Source organism: Lethenteron reissneri, chromosome 46, assembly GCF_015708825.2.
Source record: "Lethenteron reissneri isolate LAM-NWPU_2019-01 chromosome 46, ASM1570882v1, whole genome shotgun sequence".
In the NCBI taxonomy this organism is placed as follows: Eukaryota; Metazoa; Chordata; class Hyperoartia; order Petromyzontiformes; family Petromyzontidae; genus Lethenteron; species Lethenteron reissneri.
The window spans coordinates 12082411-12097400 of NC_083824.1; the positions used below are offsets into that span (position 1 = coordinate 12082411).

The 14990-nt window shown below is 54.7% G+C and overlaps 1 protein-coding gene across 1 annotated transcript in view; it reads left to right on the top strand.

Moving 5' to 3' along the window:
• Positions 1 to 3223: 3223 nt before the first annotated feature.
• Positions 3224 to 14990, top strand: part of LOC133354060 (ephrin-A3-like) — a 13788-nt gene continuing 2021 nt past the window's right edge. Inside the window, exons 1-5 of the mRNA XM_061570610.1 lie at positions 3224 to 3357; positions 4112 to 4644; positions 11393 to 11754; positions 13175 to 13240; positions 14556 to 14618. Of these exons, the coding sequence (XP_061426594.1) occupies positions 4520 to 4644; positions 11393 to 11754; positions 13175 to 13240; positions 14556 to 14618 (616 nt within the window). The 5' untranslated portion in view covers positions 3224 to 3357; positions 4112 to 4519. The remainder of the gene's footprint in view (positions 3358 to 4111; positions 4645 to 11392; positions 11755 to 13174; positions 13241 to 14555; positions 14619 to 14990) is intronic.

Here is a 14990-nt window from a genome sequence, read left to right on the forward strand (position 1 = left end):
ATTAAGGCCGGCAGCAGCGCCGCGGTACCACGTAGCACGGGGGAGGTCATCCAATTCCCTGATCGCCGGAAACCGTGAGAATTAATCCCGATAAGGGTCTCTCGGATAAAAACCGGTCGATCAGGTAACCTTCCCTTCCAGCTCTATGGGGGGGGGGGGGGGGAGGCGGGCGGGTGTGTGCTTTTGTGGGGCGGGTGATGGGGGGCAGTGCGGTGGGGGAAGCCGGGCGGCTCCCTGGCTCGGCAGAGCGGCCCCGTCGCTGTGGCACCACACGAACCACGACACTACCGCTCCCCAACACTCACCCACATTGACAAAGCCCGCACACGCAATGTATGCACTGTGTGTGTGTATCACAAGATACGCACTGTATACACAATACACACACATTCAAACAAAGATTCCCACCATACCTGTACAGTTGAGGCTTTCACAGACACACAATACACCCACATGCCAACAACATACACCGACACAAAAAGACAAAGATCTCTCGTGTAGCCTTCAACAGACCTTTGGGGCAAGTGCTGTTAGCGAGCACCATTGCTGATGTTTACACACCGCACCAGGTACTTATTTAAGGCTGAGTTGACCTAAGGGAGGCCCATGACCGGTCCAAATATTCGCCACTGATATTGGTCGTGAGCGGGAATTGGTGCGCTAACCATTGCGCCGCCGCTCCCCTCTAGACACAAACACAGCAGAGGCCGCTCGCCCCTAATTGGCGGTGACGTCACCACGGCGCTTGTGCCAGGCTAGGTGCACTTTGAGGCCTCATGAAGTGTAGAAGGCTCGATGGGAGGTCACGGGACAGACCCACTTGATTGAGATGACTGACAGACGCATCACCTGTGCTCCCCACTGTGCCACCTGGCTGCGTTTAGCCGCCCGGCGCTCCGCTTATGATTGTGAGGATCGCTCCTCTGCCTTTCGTTGTCCTTTGAAGGCGACTGCCTCCAACTGCCCAGCAGCGTCCTTCACGAGCCTCTTCCATAGAGGCCGATCCTGACACCGCTGGTACCGGTCATCGGAAAATCCACTCAACTTTAGATCATTTGGCATCACATCAGCCGAATACTCATTACACACAAAGTGCTCGCCACAAATGAACCACGATAACTTGCTGATCTCGTCAAGGAGCATAAACCATCACGCGAACGCCGGTCATCCTCGCAGCGGCTTTTGGATAGCCGTCGAACAAATACGGTCACTGCATCGCACTTTGAGACGCGCTTCTGCGGCCGTCTGGAACGCTCTCCCTTCCGATATTAGGAAGCCACCGGAGCTATGTGCTTTTAAATCTAGATTGAAAACTGATTTTTTACAACTACTTTTTGTATTTAATGTGTTGTCCTACCCGCGCACATCCCATTATCACGATTGGCTACGTACGGTGCGAAAAAAGTAACAAAAACATACAGCCCGTACCACCCACTCGCTCAGTCACCCACCCACTCGTGTACCAGTCTATCTCTTTTTTAGCCTGTGCCAAGCCCGTTTAGCCCCCTCTATTCGGCCGAACAGAAGCTGTTTGGGCATGCCGTGGCTGGGCATGTGGGCTTCGCGTGGAGTGATAGCCAAGGGAGGAATCTTCCACACAGCGGCACGCAGCTGATGAAAAGATAATAAAGATAATGCCGATCGACTGATTTGCAGTGAGACCTCCGCTGCCAAACTGCCCAGGTGTGGGAACTCTCCACACCTGCCCCCCATCACTCGTGGGGAGAGTGGACAAGGTGGAGAATTTGATTACATAAAATACCCAGCAAAGTTGCTTTGTATTGATTGGGCTGCTGGCAAGTCCCCAATTCGTAGTCGCATGCTCCAGGTTTGGCAGCGGTCTCCAACTCCTCAGAGTGAGCAGCAATTACCAGATCATCAGCAGAGATAACATGGCTCACCGATAGGGAGCCATCGCTAGACCGCACCCGGTCATCAATCAGCCTCCTCTTGTATCTGTACCAAATGGAAATTCCTCCGGTACAGCCATGGGAGGCTTCTCGAATTACGTGGTTAAAGAAGATGTAAAATAGTGTTGGGGCCAGAAGACATCTCTGTCGCACCCCAAGGTGAACAGGGAATGGCGCTGCCTACAAAGACAGAGATACCCCGTGTAGCCTCAACAGACTGGTGGGACAAGTGCTGTTGGCGATGAAGGCCGGCTCGGGACACGAGGGGGTGGGGTGGCCAGAAATACACATCAACTAAGCCATTGCATTCACCAGGTAAAGCGCACTAAGCTTTGCGCTCGCTTTCAGAGGTGACCTGGCTACACACAATGACAATTCATCACCGAAGTGGCTGATAGCATCACCACGCAAAAATGTATTGTAGCAGCCACATCATGTAAACGCGAGTGCGTTTTTCTAGACGAGCAAAACCCAAAGAGACCCGGCGAACAATCCACGCGGACTCCGCGCAGACAGGCGGCACAACCACCTCACCATCACACCACCTCGCCATCACACCACCTCACCACGTCACCACGTCACCATCTCACCATCACACCACCTCACCATCACACCGTCTCACCATCACGTCTCGTGTGGGCTCGCCACTCAGACGAGATGGTATCTCCACGCCACCGCGGCGCCCCTCGACGCAGAGACGCAAAGACAAAGATCCAAACCCCACAACCTATAGCCTTCACACACTGACGGGGCAAGTGCTGGCTGTTACGGAACACCTACGGCACACAAAGACATGGCAAAGATAAAGATCACCCCCATAGCCTGTAACACACTGTTAGGGCAAGAGTGATATTATTGAGCAGCGCCTGTGAAGGCCGGTACGACACACGAGGGGGTGGGGGCCAGCCCCACGCCCGCCCGCCTTTGTATCCCGAGCGGCGATGTTTGACACCGCGCCGGGTACTCATTTGAAGCTGAGTCGACCCTGGAAGACCCAGGACCGGTTCAGATCATCGTCACTCGGTGGTGGTGGCCGTGAGCGGGAATCGAACTCGGGCCGGCCGGGTTCGTAGCGCAGCGCGCTCACCATGAACACTCTCTCCCAACATAGACGCGCACCTAATACACAACAACAACAACACACACTCATCGCTAGCACGCCCTCGCCCGCAGCCGCACGCCTGCCGCGTGTAAATATTGACTTGTCCGTGTCTCCTTGCGGTCTGCCCCCTCCTCCCAGCCACCCACCCATTGGTGTGGCTCCTCCTCCTCCTCCCAGCTTCATCATCATCATACTCCCAGTCGAGCTCTGTGCGGGGTCAGAAGAGCTTAGCTCACACCACGCCTCACCTCACCGCGCCTCCTGTCTGCTGCCTGCTGCAGCCAGCCAGGCACCGTCCGTGTCGTCTCGTGCACCCACGGCTGTACCCAGCCAGCACACTGCCAGGTATCTCTACAACTCACTCACGAACTCACCACCACACACAGTGCACTCACCAACACACTACAGGTCACAACAACACACTCACCAACACACTACACACCACACACAGTGCACTCACCAACACACTACAGATCACAACAACACACTCACCAACACACTACAGATCACAACAACTCACTCACCAACACACTACAGATCACAACAACTCACTCACCAACACACTACAGGTCACAACAACACACTCGTCAACACACTACATGTCACAACAACACACTCACCAACACACTACATGTCACAACAACACACTCACCAACACACTACATGTCACAACAACACACTCACCAACACACTACATGTCACAACAACACACTCGTCAACACACTACATGTCACAACAACACACTCACCAACACACTACATGTCACAACAACACACTCACCAATCACCAACACACTACATGTCACAACAACACACTCGCCAACACTCAACAACTCACTCACTACAATGCAGGTGACAACTCACTCAACAACACACGCACTCACCCTCTCACTCACCCACATACTCACCACACTCCACGGCACATTCCCTCCCATCGTCTCCTTCCTCCCCCCAAGCTCTGACCCTGCTCGAGTAAATACGCGTGTTACACACTCGTGTGTGTCACAACTTTGACCGTGCTGCTTGTCTCTGGCCCCTTGTCGTCGTGCGGCTCAGCAACTGTTTCAATCTCCCGGTGCCTGCCCTTCACGCCCCAACAGGAGCCAGGGAGGGTGGAGGTGGTGCCGTGCACAGCTGACGTCCATCACGACCAGCCTCGGATGGGCTAGAGGTCAACTCGGTTCACGGTAGAGAGCGGCCACACGGGAGCAGCCCCGGGATCAAGGTCTTGACCAGGCCAGACTCGTCTCGTGGCCATCGCCCGGCTCACTCAGCGAACGGGACCGGCGTCAGCACCACAAGCGGCGGCGTCACGTGGAGACTCAAGTCCCGGGATGATCTCGTGATCAGCACCGGAATCGGATCTTGACACTGACGCGGCCGAGCGGGATCAGCTCGCGGCCGAGCGGGATCAGCTCGGGGCCGAGCGGGCGAGCAGCCGGGCACAGGGAGAAGAGGCGGAGAGGGGAGCGGAGGAGAAGGAGGAGGGGGGAAGTCGCGGCCCGGTCATGCCGCTGCTGCCGCTACCGCCGCCGCTGCCATTGCTGCTGCCGCTGCTGCTGCTGCTTCTCTGCGGGGTCGGGCGCTGCTCCAGCGCACGCTTCGCCGTCTACTGGAACAGCAGCAACCACAGGTGAGGAGGGCGGCGGGGGGTGAGGTGGGGGGGGGGCACGGGGAACTCGTTCCGTGTTGACTCCCCAACGAGATCCTTGAGATATTCGGATCGCCTCCTGCTCAGGACTCCGAGCGCAAGGCGTTTGTTGCTGGGGGAATGTGTGTATGTTGAAGTTCTTTCGCAACGTACGTAGCCAACCGCTATAATCGGAGGTGCGGGGGAAGGACAACAAACTCAACACAAAAAAGCAGTTCTAAAGAAATACGTTTTCAATGTAGACTTAAAAGTGCATGGCTCCAGTGGCTTCCTGATATCGGAAGAGCTTTCCAGACGGCCGCAGAAGCGCATCTGAAAGTGCGCGATGCGGTGAATCGTGCTTGGCACCGTGCAGCTCCCAGACTCCGAGACGCGTTTCCTTTGCGAGTCAGACGGCGTCGTTCTAGATGTTTAGCTCTGTCTTGAAAACTCACCTTTCTAAAGTGGCCTTTAGCCCATAGCCCTGGCCGTGTACCCTGCAGGCTTAGTCTACTCCCTGCTTTCCATACACGGTGGCACACTGGGACCTACGGATGACACGCGCGTTACAAATGTAAGTTATATTATTATTGTTATGATGGAGGGGGCACAGGGAGGTGAGGGAGGGAGAGTGACATGGGAAGAGTTAAACGCGAGGTGAGGAAACAGGTGGCAGGTGAGCTATTATGTGGGTTAGCAGGTGGGTGAGTGAATAAGTGAGGTAAAAGGTGAGTGAGTAGGTGAGTTAACGGGTGGTGAGTGATTAGGTGAGTTAACAGGTGAGTAGGCGAGGTAACTGGTCAGTGAGTAGGTGCGTTAACAGGTGGGCGAGTTAATAGGTGAGTGAGTAGGTGAGATACCAGGTGAGTAGGTGAGCTACCAGGTGAGTAGGTGAGGTGACAGGTAGGTGAGTCAACAGGTAGGTGAGTAGATGAGGTAATGTGTTTGTGAGAGGGTAGGTGAGGTAACAGGTGAGTCGGTGAGGTAATCCCGGGGTGACGTGTAAGTCGGGATTCCTCGTGGTGGCGAGGGGTGAGTAAGAGACACCCACGACAGGTGTTGGACAAAATCCTGGAACCTTCCTCCTCCCTTGAACGCAGTGACTCAGACGCTGATCACACAGATAGACAATCGTCATTCAAGTTAATAAATAAATAAGCAGTCTGCCTCCTAATTTCCGACTCCCCCCATAAAAAATACAATCCGCATATTTTTTACACATTCCATCAGCCACACAGCCGTTCTTCTGAGAGTGCCATCATTGCAACAGCATCGGTTCAACACAGGCAGCGTCTCGTCAGCAGCAACGCGAGGCTTGCTTGGCACCAACAACCACTGTGGTGCACCGCCAGATGTGAATTGGCCAGGGCCTTCTCTGTAGCTCGACACAAAACTGGAAACAGGGACTCCTCTACTTACGAACGAGTTAGGTTCCAGGTCTGTTCGTAAGTCGATTTGTTCATAAGTCCAACTTTACTCCTGTCGACTCCAAACATGTTGCACGGCATGTACACTTAACACGGGGAGTGGCTTTAAAAGTTATATAATCTCCTGTAGATGCGGATGCCACCACCGCCATTGATTGCGCGGTGGTTGAACTTACGACTCTCAGTCCGGACAGGCAACTCAACATGTGGACAGGTTGTTCGTATCTCTAAAAGTTCGTAAGTCGAATGTTCGTAAATAGAGGAGTCCTGTAATACAAAACACAAGATAATCACGAAGAAGGCGCGTGAGGCTTATGTGACATGTAAAAATTTTTATTTATTTATATATATGTTGTGTGTTCAGAGACAAATAATGTACGGCAGGAGACGAAATGCATACTTATTTACTTTGTCAGTTATAACCTCCTTCGTTGTGGACGCAGTACAGCAGCACACAGACGGCCCGTTCGGTGGCATAGATTCCATCACAGTGCAGTACAACGTCTCTTATTCGCGACGTCGTTGGGGGGTGGGGGGCGAACTTCCATGATGCAGCTCGCAGGGCACCCACCGGCTGTGGCTTTGCAGAGGCAAGGGTTTGCGGACCACGCGAGAGATTTGAGAAACTCTCCCAAAATCCGCTGAGCTGGGGAAGTGGCGGTGCGGATGTGGTAACACAGCAAGTCGGCTGGTGAATCCGCCTGTGAGAACGTGGCCGGCTCGCACGAGAGATGAGATTTTTTTTCTCTCTGGCTGCTTCGATTTCCTGCTTCCCCCCCCCCCCTCAATCAGGAAACAAAACAACTCCCGAGTTAAAAGGGGATTTGGCCAAACATCCCATTGTAGCAGGAGCCTCCGGAAAAGGAGTCTTGAGACTCAGAGTGAGGCCATCCTGGATAAACGGAGGCATCGGTCTAGGAGGCTGACTCCTTTGTCTCGTTCACCACACTGTGTTCAACTACCACGCTGCAGCTCACAACAACAACACACTCACTCACTCACCCACTCACCACACTATAGGTGACAACAACACACTCACTCACTCGCTCACCCACCCTCTCACTCACCCACTCACTACACTACAGGTGACAAAAACACACTCGCTCACCCACCCGCTCACTCACCCACTCACCACACTACAGGTGACAACAACACACTCACCCTCTCACTCACCCACTCACCAAACTACAGGTAACAGCACACTCACCCACTCGCTCACTCACTCTCACTCACCCACTCGCCACACTAAGTCTTGGACTGTGATTTTAAATACACTCTATAACTATAGACACTGTAAAAATGGAAATGGCCATTTTGGCAATGCGGGCAGACCCTTCGCGACATGAATCGACACGTGCCACAACAACAATTGTACACCATGGTCAGCACCCTGGTCATCATTCAACGACATAAATACGCACACGTGCCTCCTTCCCACATCTGCCCCTCCACATTAAATACACACGTGTCTTCGTCACACATCCCATCAGCCAACACGGCTTCAGTCACTACGGGATCCCATGTGAAAAAGAGCTTCATAGCTCATCGGATTTCTCCAGGAAAAATAAAGATTCTGATTCTGGTCGGTGTTACGGCACCTAGCATCGAAGCCTAAGAGGGGGAGGGGGTCCTTGTCTATGAACATTTGGCAGTTCACCAGCAAGTCTGGCCTTGCTGATGAGGCGATGAATGTCGCAGAGTTTTGCTCGTGTTGAACTAAGGCTGCCGAACAAATGCACTCGAGGAAAAGCTTTGTGGCTGATGGGATGTGGAAAAAGAAGGTAGGAAGGAGTCGAATCTGATGATGTTTTTGTTGCTTATATTCTGCTAAATTTTGATTTAAAGCTTTCGTGACTGCAGGGATTCATATTCTTGGTTCTTTTGGTAAAGTCGGAAAGACAGCGTCCTCATGACTTTCCGACAGCTCTGCTCTTCACCTGAGGACGGCTGCTTGCGTTGTGGCCGAAACGTCGTGAGATTTTTTTTATGTTTTATTTTTATTATTTTGTTATTTTCCTTCTACGTGACTTTATCGAAAGAACCAATAATATATTCTGCTAGTTTTACCCAGGAAAGCCTCACCGTGTCTCAAGACTCTCCCTCTCTCAGGAGAGGTTCCTGCTGTCAAGTATCCGCAGTAGGGGGCGATGTTACTGCTCCTGCGGTGTGATCCCTGTTGAGTAATGTGCAGGTGATGTCAGATGTGGGATGTTTTCCAGCCCGATACCGGCTAACACTGTGTGTTGTGGGTTTTATTCTGGCTGTGGGAGGGAGGAAATCAGAGAACCTGGAGGCAACCCCATACAGAGTTGGCGTAGAGAGAACGTAGGGACGACTCCAACGAGCACTCTCACTCTCCTGCAGAGACACGTCCACTCCGCACGGCAAGGCGGACGGGTCGGGAGTCGAACCCAGGCCCTTACAAAAACTGGGGCAAATGTTAGACAGCCAAGTTGTCACAGGGTTGGCATGTCTGCTGGCTTCTTGCTGTGGTGAGGCACGAGAGTTCTAACCACTGCGCCATCACCCTGCTCACGACATCACCTCATCACGCCATTCTCCGAGGTGGTGGCTGCTGCTGCTGCTTGTGGCGCTGGTGGCGCTGGTGTCGTTTGGCACAGCAGGGGCCACGGCTGGGTGCACGGCCAGTCAGGCATCTCAGTCAGTCGGTCAACCCACGGCACCTGCGAGGTCTGTCGCGTGACAGTCCATCCCTGTCCACCCCTATCAGTGCCCGACCTTATTAGAGACCAACTCAGACCTTATTGGTCACCCCGTGCCCCTTATACATCTCAACGTTCATCCTACAAAGTCCCATCACAAGGGAGAAACACAAACAAAGAGACAACACAAATGTTTTTTTGCCCGTATTGAAACGGCTGTACGCCGTATGGACCTGAAAACTCGGTTTCCCTGGACCAGAACACGGGGTTCTAAGCCGTGTGGGTTGTGAGCCACTGCGAGACACGGACGCGTGACAGTGCACCGAGCGAGTGGCCAGCGGGGTGTGGGGGGGTCACTGCTGTTGGCCATGGCTGCTGCTGCTGCTGCTGGTGGTGGGTGCTGAGGGGCAGCAGGAGGAGAGGGTCCCGCACACTCGCTGCTACTGGTGGTGGTGGTGCTGGTGGTGCTGGTGGTGCTGGTGGTGCTGGTGGGTGCTGCTGCTGGTGGTGGTGCTGGTGCTGCTGGTGGTGCTGCTGCTGGTGGTGGTGCTGGTGGTGCTGGTGGTGGTGGTGCTGGTGGTGGGTGCTGCTGCTGTTTCTGTTGCTGCTGCTGCTGCTGGTGGTGCTGGTGGTGGCGGGGCGCTGTGGGAACTCGGAAGCGAAGGAAGCGGCGTGCGGAGCGTTCACATCCTGCGGCGCGCGCACAATGCCGACGACGCCGCCGCCGCCGCGGAGTTTAGCGCGAAAACAACAACGCCGCCACTCGGGGAAGGAGGGAGAGGGGAGGGAGATAACCGCGGGCAATTAATAATTAAGAGCCGTAGCCACGGCCAAGTCATAAACAACACCCCGGCTCTCAGAGAATGGCGCTTTTAACCTCCCCCGCCTCACGCGAGAGGGAGGGGGGACGCGGCTCGCGTGCGCCGCTGTTGACGCACCGCCGCCGCCACTTGGCGCTGTTTGGCTGCCGCCTCTCAGGATGTTTGCGGGAGTCGCCGGGGACGGGGACAGCGGCCTCCCGTGGGAGCCCCGGCGACCCTCCCGGTGATCAGGGGGGGTGGGGAGGGTGATCAGGGGGGGTGGGGAGGGTGATCAGGGGGGTGGGGGGGGGAGACGTGTCGGGAAAGTGATGTCGACAAGGCTCGATGATTGCCACTCACCTCCTCCTCCTCTACGGGACGTCTGGCAAAACAAAAACCCGCGTGAGCAGCGTGCACACGGCTCCCCGGCACGTGTCGTGGCGGACACTGCAAGATCCGACCGCGTGCGTCCGGCGCTCGCCGAGCTCCATCGGCTTTCGGTTGCCGAACGAAGGCATTGTGAGAAAGGTCGCACTCGTCACACACACGAAGTGCTGGCCACAGATGGACCACAACACCACCTCGCTGATCTCGTCAGGAGAGTGTGAACCATCACGCGAACTCCGGCGGGCATCTTCCCCGCGGCTTTTGGCTGCTGGCCATCGAACAAAGACGGCCAAAGCATCGCGCGCTTTCAGATGCGCTTCTGCGGCCGTCTGGAATGCTCTTGCTTCCGATGTTAGGAAGCCACTGGAGCTATGCATTTCAAAATAATCCAAACTGAAAACTAATTTATTTAGAACAGCTTGTTGTGTTTAGTTTGTTTTCCTTCCTCCGAACCTCCGATTAGCACGGTTGGCTACGTACGGTGCGAAAGAAGTTCAACACGCGTACATACACAGTGTGAAACTGAGTGGATAGGAGCCACATGGGGAGTGCGGGAAGAGGAATGGGGAGACGAAGCGGACAGGGAACTTGGGATGAAGAGAGATGCATGGTTAGGGTTGCCACCCGTCCCACTGTGGATGTGAATCGGTGAGTTACCGAGTGCCTTGTCGAATGCATTAATTAATTAGTGGGTCGATGAATAAACATGGATTAATTAATGAATTACTGTACTGGGTGAGTGAAGGAATGAGTGAGTGCATCAGTCGGTGAGTGATAGGTCTCTGTTACATTGTGGACCCAAACCCGCGAAAATTTCTCCGTGAGGGCGGCGAGGTCGGGCCCTGACTTCTGAAGCTCAGCAGGTTTGAGCCTGGATAGCGTCTTCAGTTTACGAACGAGGGTTCTCGGCACACGCGGCGAAACGTCGGACATCGTGCAGCACGCCCCTAACGGGTGCGGGATTGACCGTGAACGACGATGCGCCGTCTGCCTCACTCAGAGTGGACGTTCAATTCAGACGTTGTCGACCCCGCGACCTCATTCTAAACGAAGCACGGTCCAAGTTGGAAAAATGATACACATCGCTAAATTACTCGCTGGATAGAGCAACGCCGCCTCCTGCCGTGGCACTCCTGGAGACTGTGCAGCAGCAGCAACAGCAGCAGCAGCGCCTTCTCTGGCGACGATTGCCTTGTGCCACACAGGGACAGCTGCCACCGGGGGTGCCCTAGGCCAGTTCAGACAGCAACATTGTTGAACTAACGCGAAACGATCGCAGGATGTCAAACGCAGCGACGCCTTCCTGCGCGTGATGATCGGCCCGCGCTATGAGAATGATAGTGCCCATGTAAAACGTACCCGATTGTTTTTTATTGCCAGGTTTTTTAAAGCAACGTTGGTGGTTCTCCCTTTAAAACTCGTAATTCGAGTCTCTGTTTGTAATGTCGGCGATCTCCTCCTCCCTCCCGTCCAGGTTACTTACGGGGGATTACACGCTCACCGTGCACATCGACGACTACATGGACGTCTACTGCCCGCATTCTACAGCCCCCGAACTGGAGGGCCCTGAATCGGGGGGCTCTTTGGCGGGGGGCTCCACGCCACCGCCGCCCCCCCCGGCGGAGCGGCCCGTGCTGCACATGGTGGACGCCGCGGGGTTTGCGCGCTGCGAGCACTCGAGGGGGTCCGTGCGGTGGCGCTGTGGGAGGCCTCTCCAGCGGGGCCCCCACCACCGGGACCACGGGGCGCCCCTGAGGTTCGCCGAGAAGTTCCAGCGGTTCACGCCGTTCTCGCTGGGCTTCGAGTTCGCGCCCGGGCAGGACTACTACTACATCTGTGAGTTCCCTCCGCTTGCCGTCATTGTGCGGTTGTTTTTGTATATTTATTTCCTTTGGGTAAACAAGCGTCAAGATAAATTATTCATCGTTCTCATTAAACACACACACATTCACACAGCGGCCTGCGTCAGTAATCAAACCCAGGTCATTCCGAGTAAACATGTTGCCGTTGGGCCAACGTTGCATGCCCAAACGTTGGGCCAATACTGGTTATTACACTGTACGGCAAACAAAATGAAGAGGCGATGAATGCACCTCCACATTCCTATGGCAGGTGGGAGGGGGGGGGACCACAGTTGGCGTTCTGCACGAAGTGGTGCGGTGCTCAATGTTGTGGACCCCAGGAGGAAGGGATGATGGGCTGGGCCAACCCCCCCACCAGGACAGATCGAGAACATTCCCAACGGAGGGGGGGGGGGGAAGGGGGTGGCCCCAAAATGTCAAGCGTTATAAATAGGAGACAAAGTTAATACAAAAAATAACAAAATTGATGTATTTCCTTTGGTAAATACAGCATCAGTCCAACGTGGGGTCTCAAGGAGGAAGTGAACCCCACCCCTAGATCCACCACTGCCTTCGCCCGCCTGTGATGTGGTGAACAAAATTAACAAGCAGACAATCGGCCTCATTCACACATTTGCCCAGCTATACAAAAAAATCGATATATATTATATGTTGTTTTACACATCTCGTCAGCCACCCACAGCTTTCTTTCTGGGAGCGCTTAATCTCAGCAGCACTGGTTCAACATCAGTAGAGTCAGGCTTCGCTTGTGCTAACGCCGGTGAATTGCCAAGATGTTTATTGGCACGGACCCTCTCTGTGAGATGTGGGTCCTAGCTCGACGCTCAACGCTGCAAAGAAAAACACAGAATTATCACCACTGGCGACGTTGTTGAGAATACGAAGCAACACAACAACGAGCAGAGGTGGCTGTGTGGGGAGGGCGGCGCGTGTCTCGTGGTGTCCGATTGCCTTACGATACGAGCACGTGCCGAACCCTCGTAGACACCTACACACGCGGGGGTGGACACAGGCAAGGGACATGTGGGTACCCAGGTATGACTGTGGCTATATGGAAACACACGTCGACATATTAGGGTGAACACACGCTTGGATGGACACACACTTGGGTGGACACACACTTGGGTGGACACACACACGCTAGGGTGGACACATACATGCTAGGGTGGACACACACACCCTAGGGTGGACACACACACGCTAGGGTGGACACACACACGCTAGGGTGGACACACGCTAGGGTGGACACACACACTCTAGGGTGGACACACACACCCTAGGGTGGACACACGCACGCTAGGGTGGACACACACACCCTAGGGTGGACACACACACGCTAGGGTGGACACACACGCTAGGGTGGACACACGCTAACCAGCACGTCTCATTCACAGCCACTCCACTGCTCAAGGGTGACTCCCGCTGCTATCGCCTCAAAGTCCACGTTTGCTGCGGTCCAGGTGAGTCGCCCGTGCTGTCAGCCACCAAGTCAACCTCTCGTCAGCCACCCACTCACCCGCTCACACGCTCACCCACCCACCCACTCACCACACTCACACCACTCGCGCAACCCTCACCTACTCACACGCTCACTCACCCACCTACTCACCACACTCACACTCCTCGCGCAACTCTCACCTATTCACACGCTCACCCACCCACCCACTCACCACACTCACACTCCTCACGCAACTCTCACCTACTCACACGCTCACCCACCCACTCACCACACTCACACTCCTCACGCAACTCTCACCTACTCACACGCTCACCCACCCACCCACTCACCACACTCACACTTGCTTCTCTCTCGCTGCTTCTTTCCTCGCACTGCTCGACTGTGGATCTCCCTCCTATCGTCACCATTGTCTCCCCCCCCCCCCTCAAAGTGATTAAAAAAACAATAACCTCGTTCACTTCAACAAACGCGTTACACTTATCCATTACAACTTTGATGGGGGTGCTGTTTGTGGCTGACCAATCGACGTTTTGGGCCTTTGGTCCTGTGCTAAACAAACAAAAAAGTAAATAAATTTGACTTGCCACTGAAGTGGGTCCTGGCCAGAGAATCAATCTCAGTTCGCTGATTTCGTAACACGGTCCGCTAACCGCTGCGCCACCGCTCCCCACATCACCACCACGACCGCGACCAACAGCGCCACCCCACAAGCGCCGACTCGCTAACGTCGCTCGGCGAGCCGGGTGCGCTGCCAGCGGCGGCAGGTTTCGTGATCCGGGGTGAGGGGTTGGTGGGTCACACGGAGATCTGTGAAACCCTCAAATCCCCTCGGGGGAGCGGCGAGGTGGTGGCCAGGAGATGCGATTGCTGCCAGTGAGATACGAAGCGGGCGCGGTGTGTGGAGCGGAGTTATTGACGAACGCAGGAGAGTTAAAGAGTTAGTTAGTTCACTGTGCTTGTGCACCACTGCCAACGCAGCAGTAGCAGCAGCAGTCACCAGACAAGCAGCAGTAGTGGCAGCAGCAGCAGCAGCAGTCACCAGACGAGTCTAATGTAATATGGAATTGGTCAACTCGCCAATGTCGCAGGACCCTCCTGAATAGGAGTTCTGAGAGTCGATGCATGACCCCGTATTAACATCATCGTCATCGTTATAATGTTCACGAATATGATTCCTGTGTAAGTGAATATTGTTAATCTAACAATTGGTATTGTTGTGAAAGCGGCGATTAACAGCATGGAGTTTGCTTGGCTGAGCTTAGTCCATCGCGTGCTCTAACCCCTAACCCCCACCCTAACCCCCACCCTTAACCCAGGCGACACTACGGCTAATCCCACACGCTCGCATCGCACGGCGAGCGAAGGTCCCGCACAAGCAGGTGGGCAACGCACGCACACACTCACACACACGCTCACACACACACGCTCACACACGCACGCTAACACACGCACGCTCGCACACACACGCACGCTCACACACACACGCTCACACGTGCTCACACACGGGCGCACACACTCACATGCACGGTCACACACGCGCCCACACTGACACACGCTCACACACGCTCACGCATAACACCACAAAGATCCCCCATATAGCCATAAACAGACTGTAGGAGCAAGTGCTGTTAGTGAGCACCACGCCCGGCTACCTTTGTCTCCCTAGTGGCGATGTTTATCCACCGCATCCAAACACTCATGTGAGGCTGAGTCGACCTAGGGGAGGCCCAGGATCGGTTCAAATAATCGTC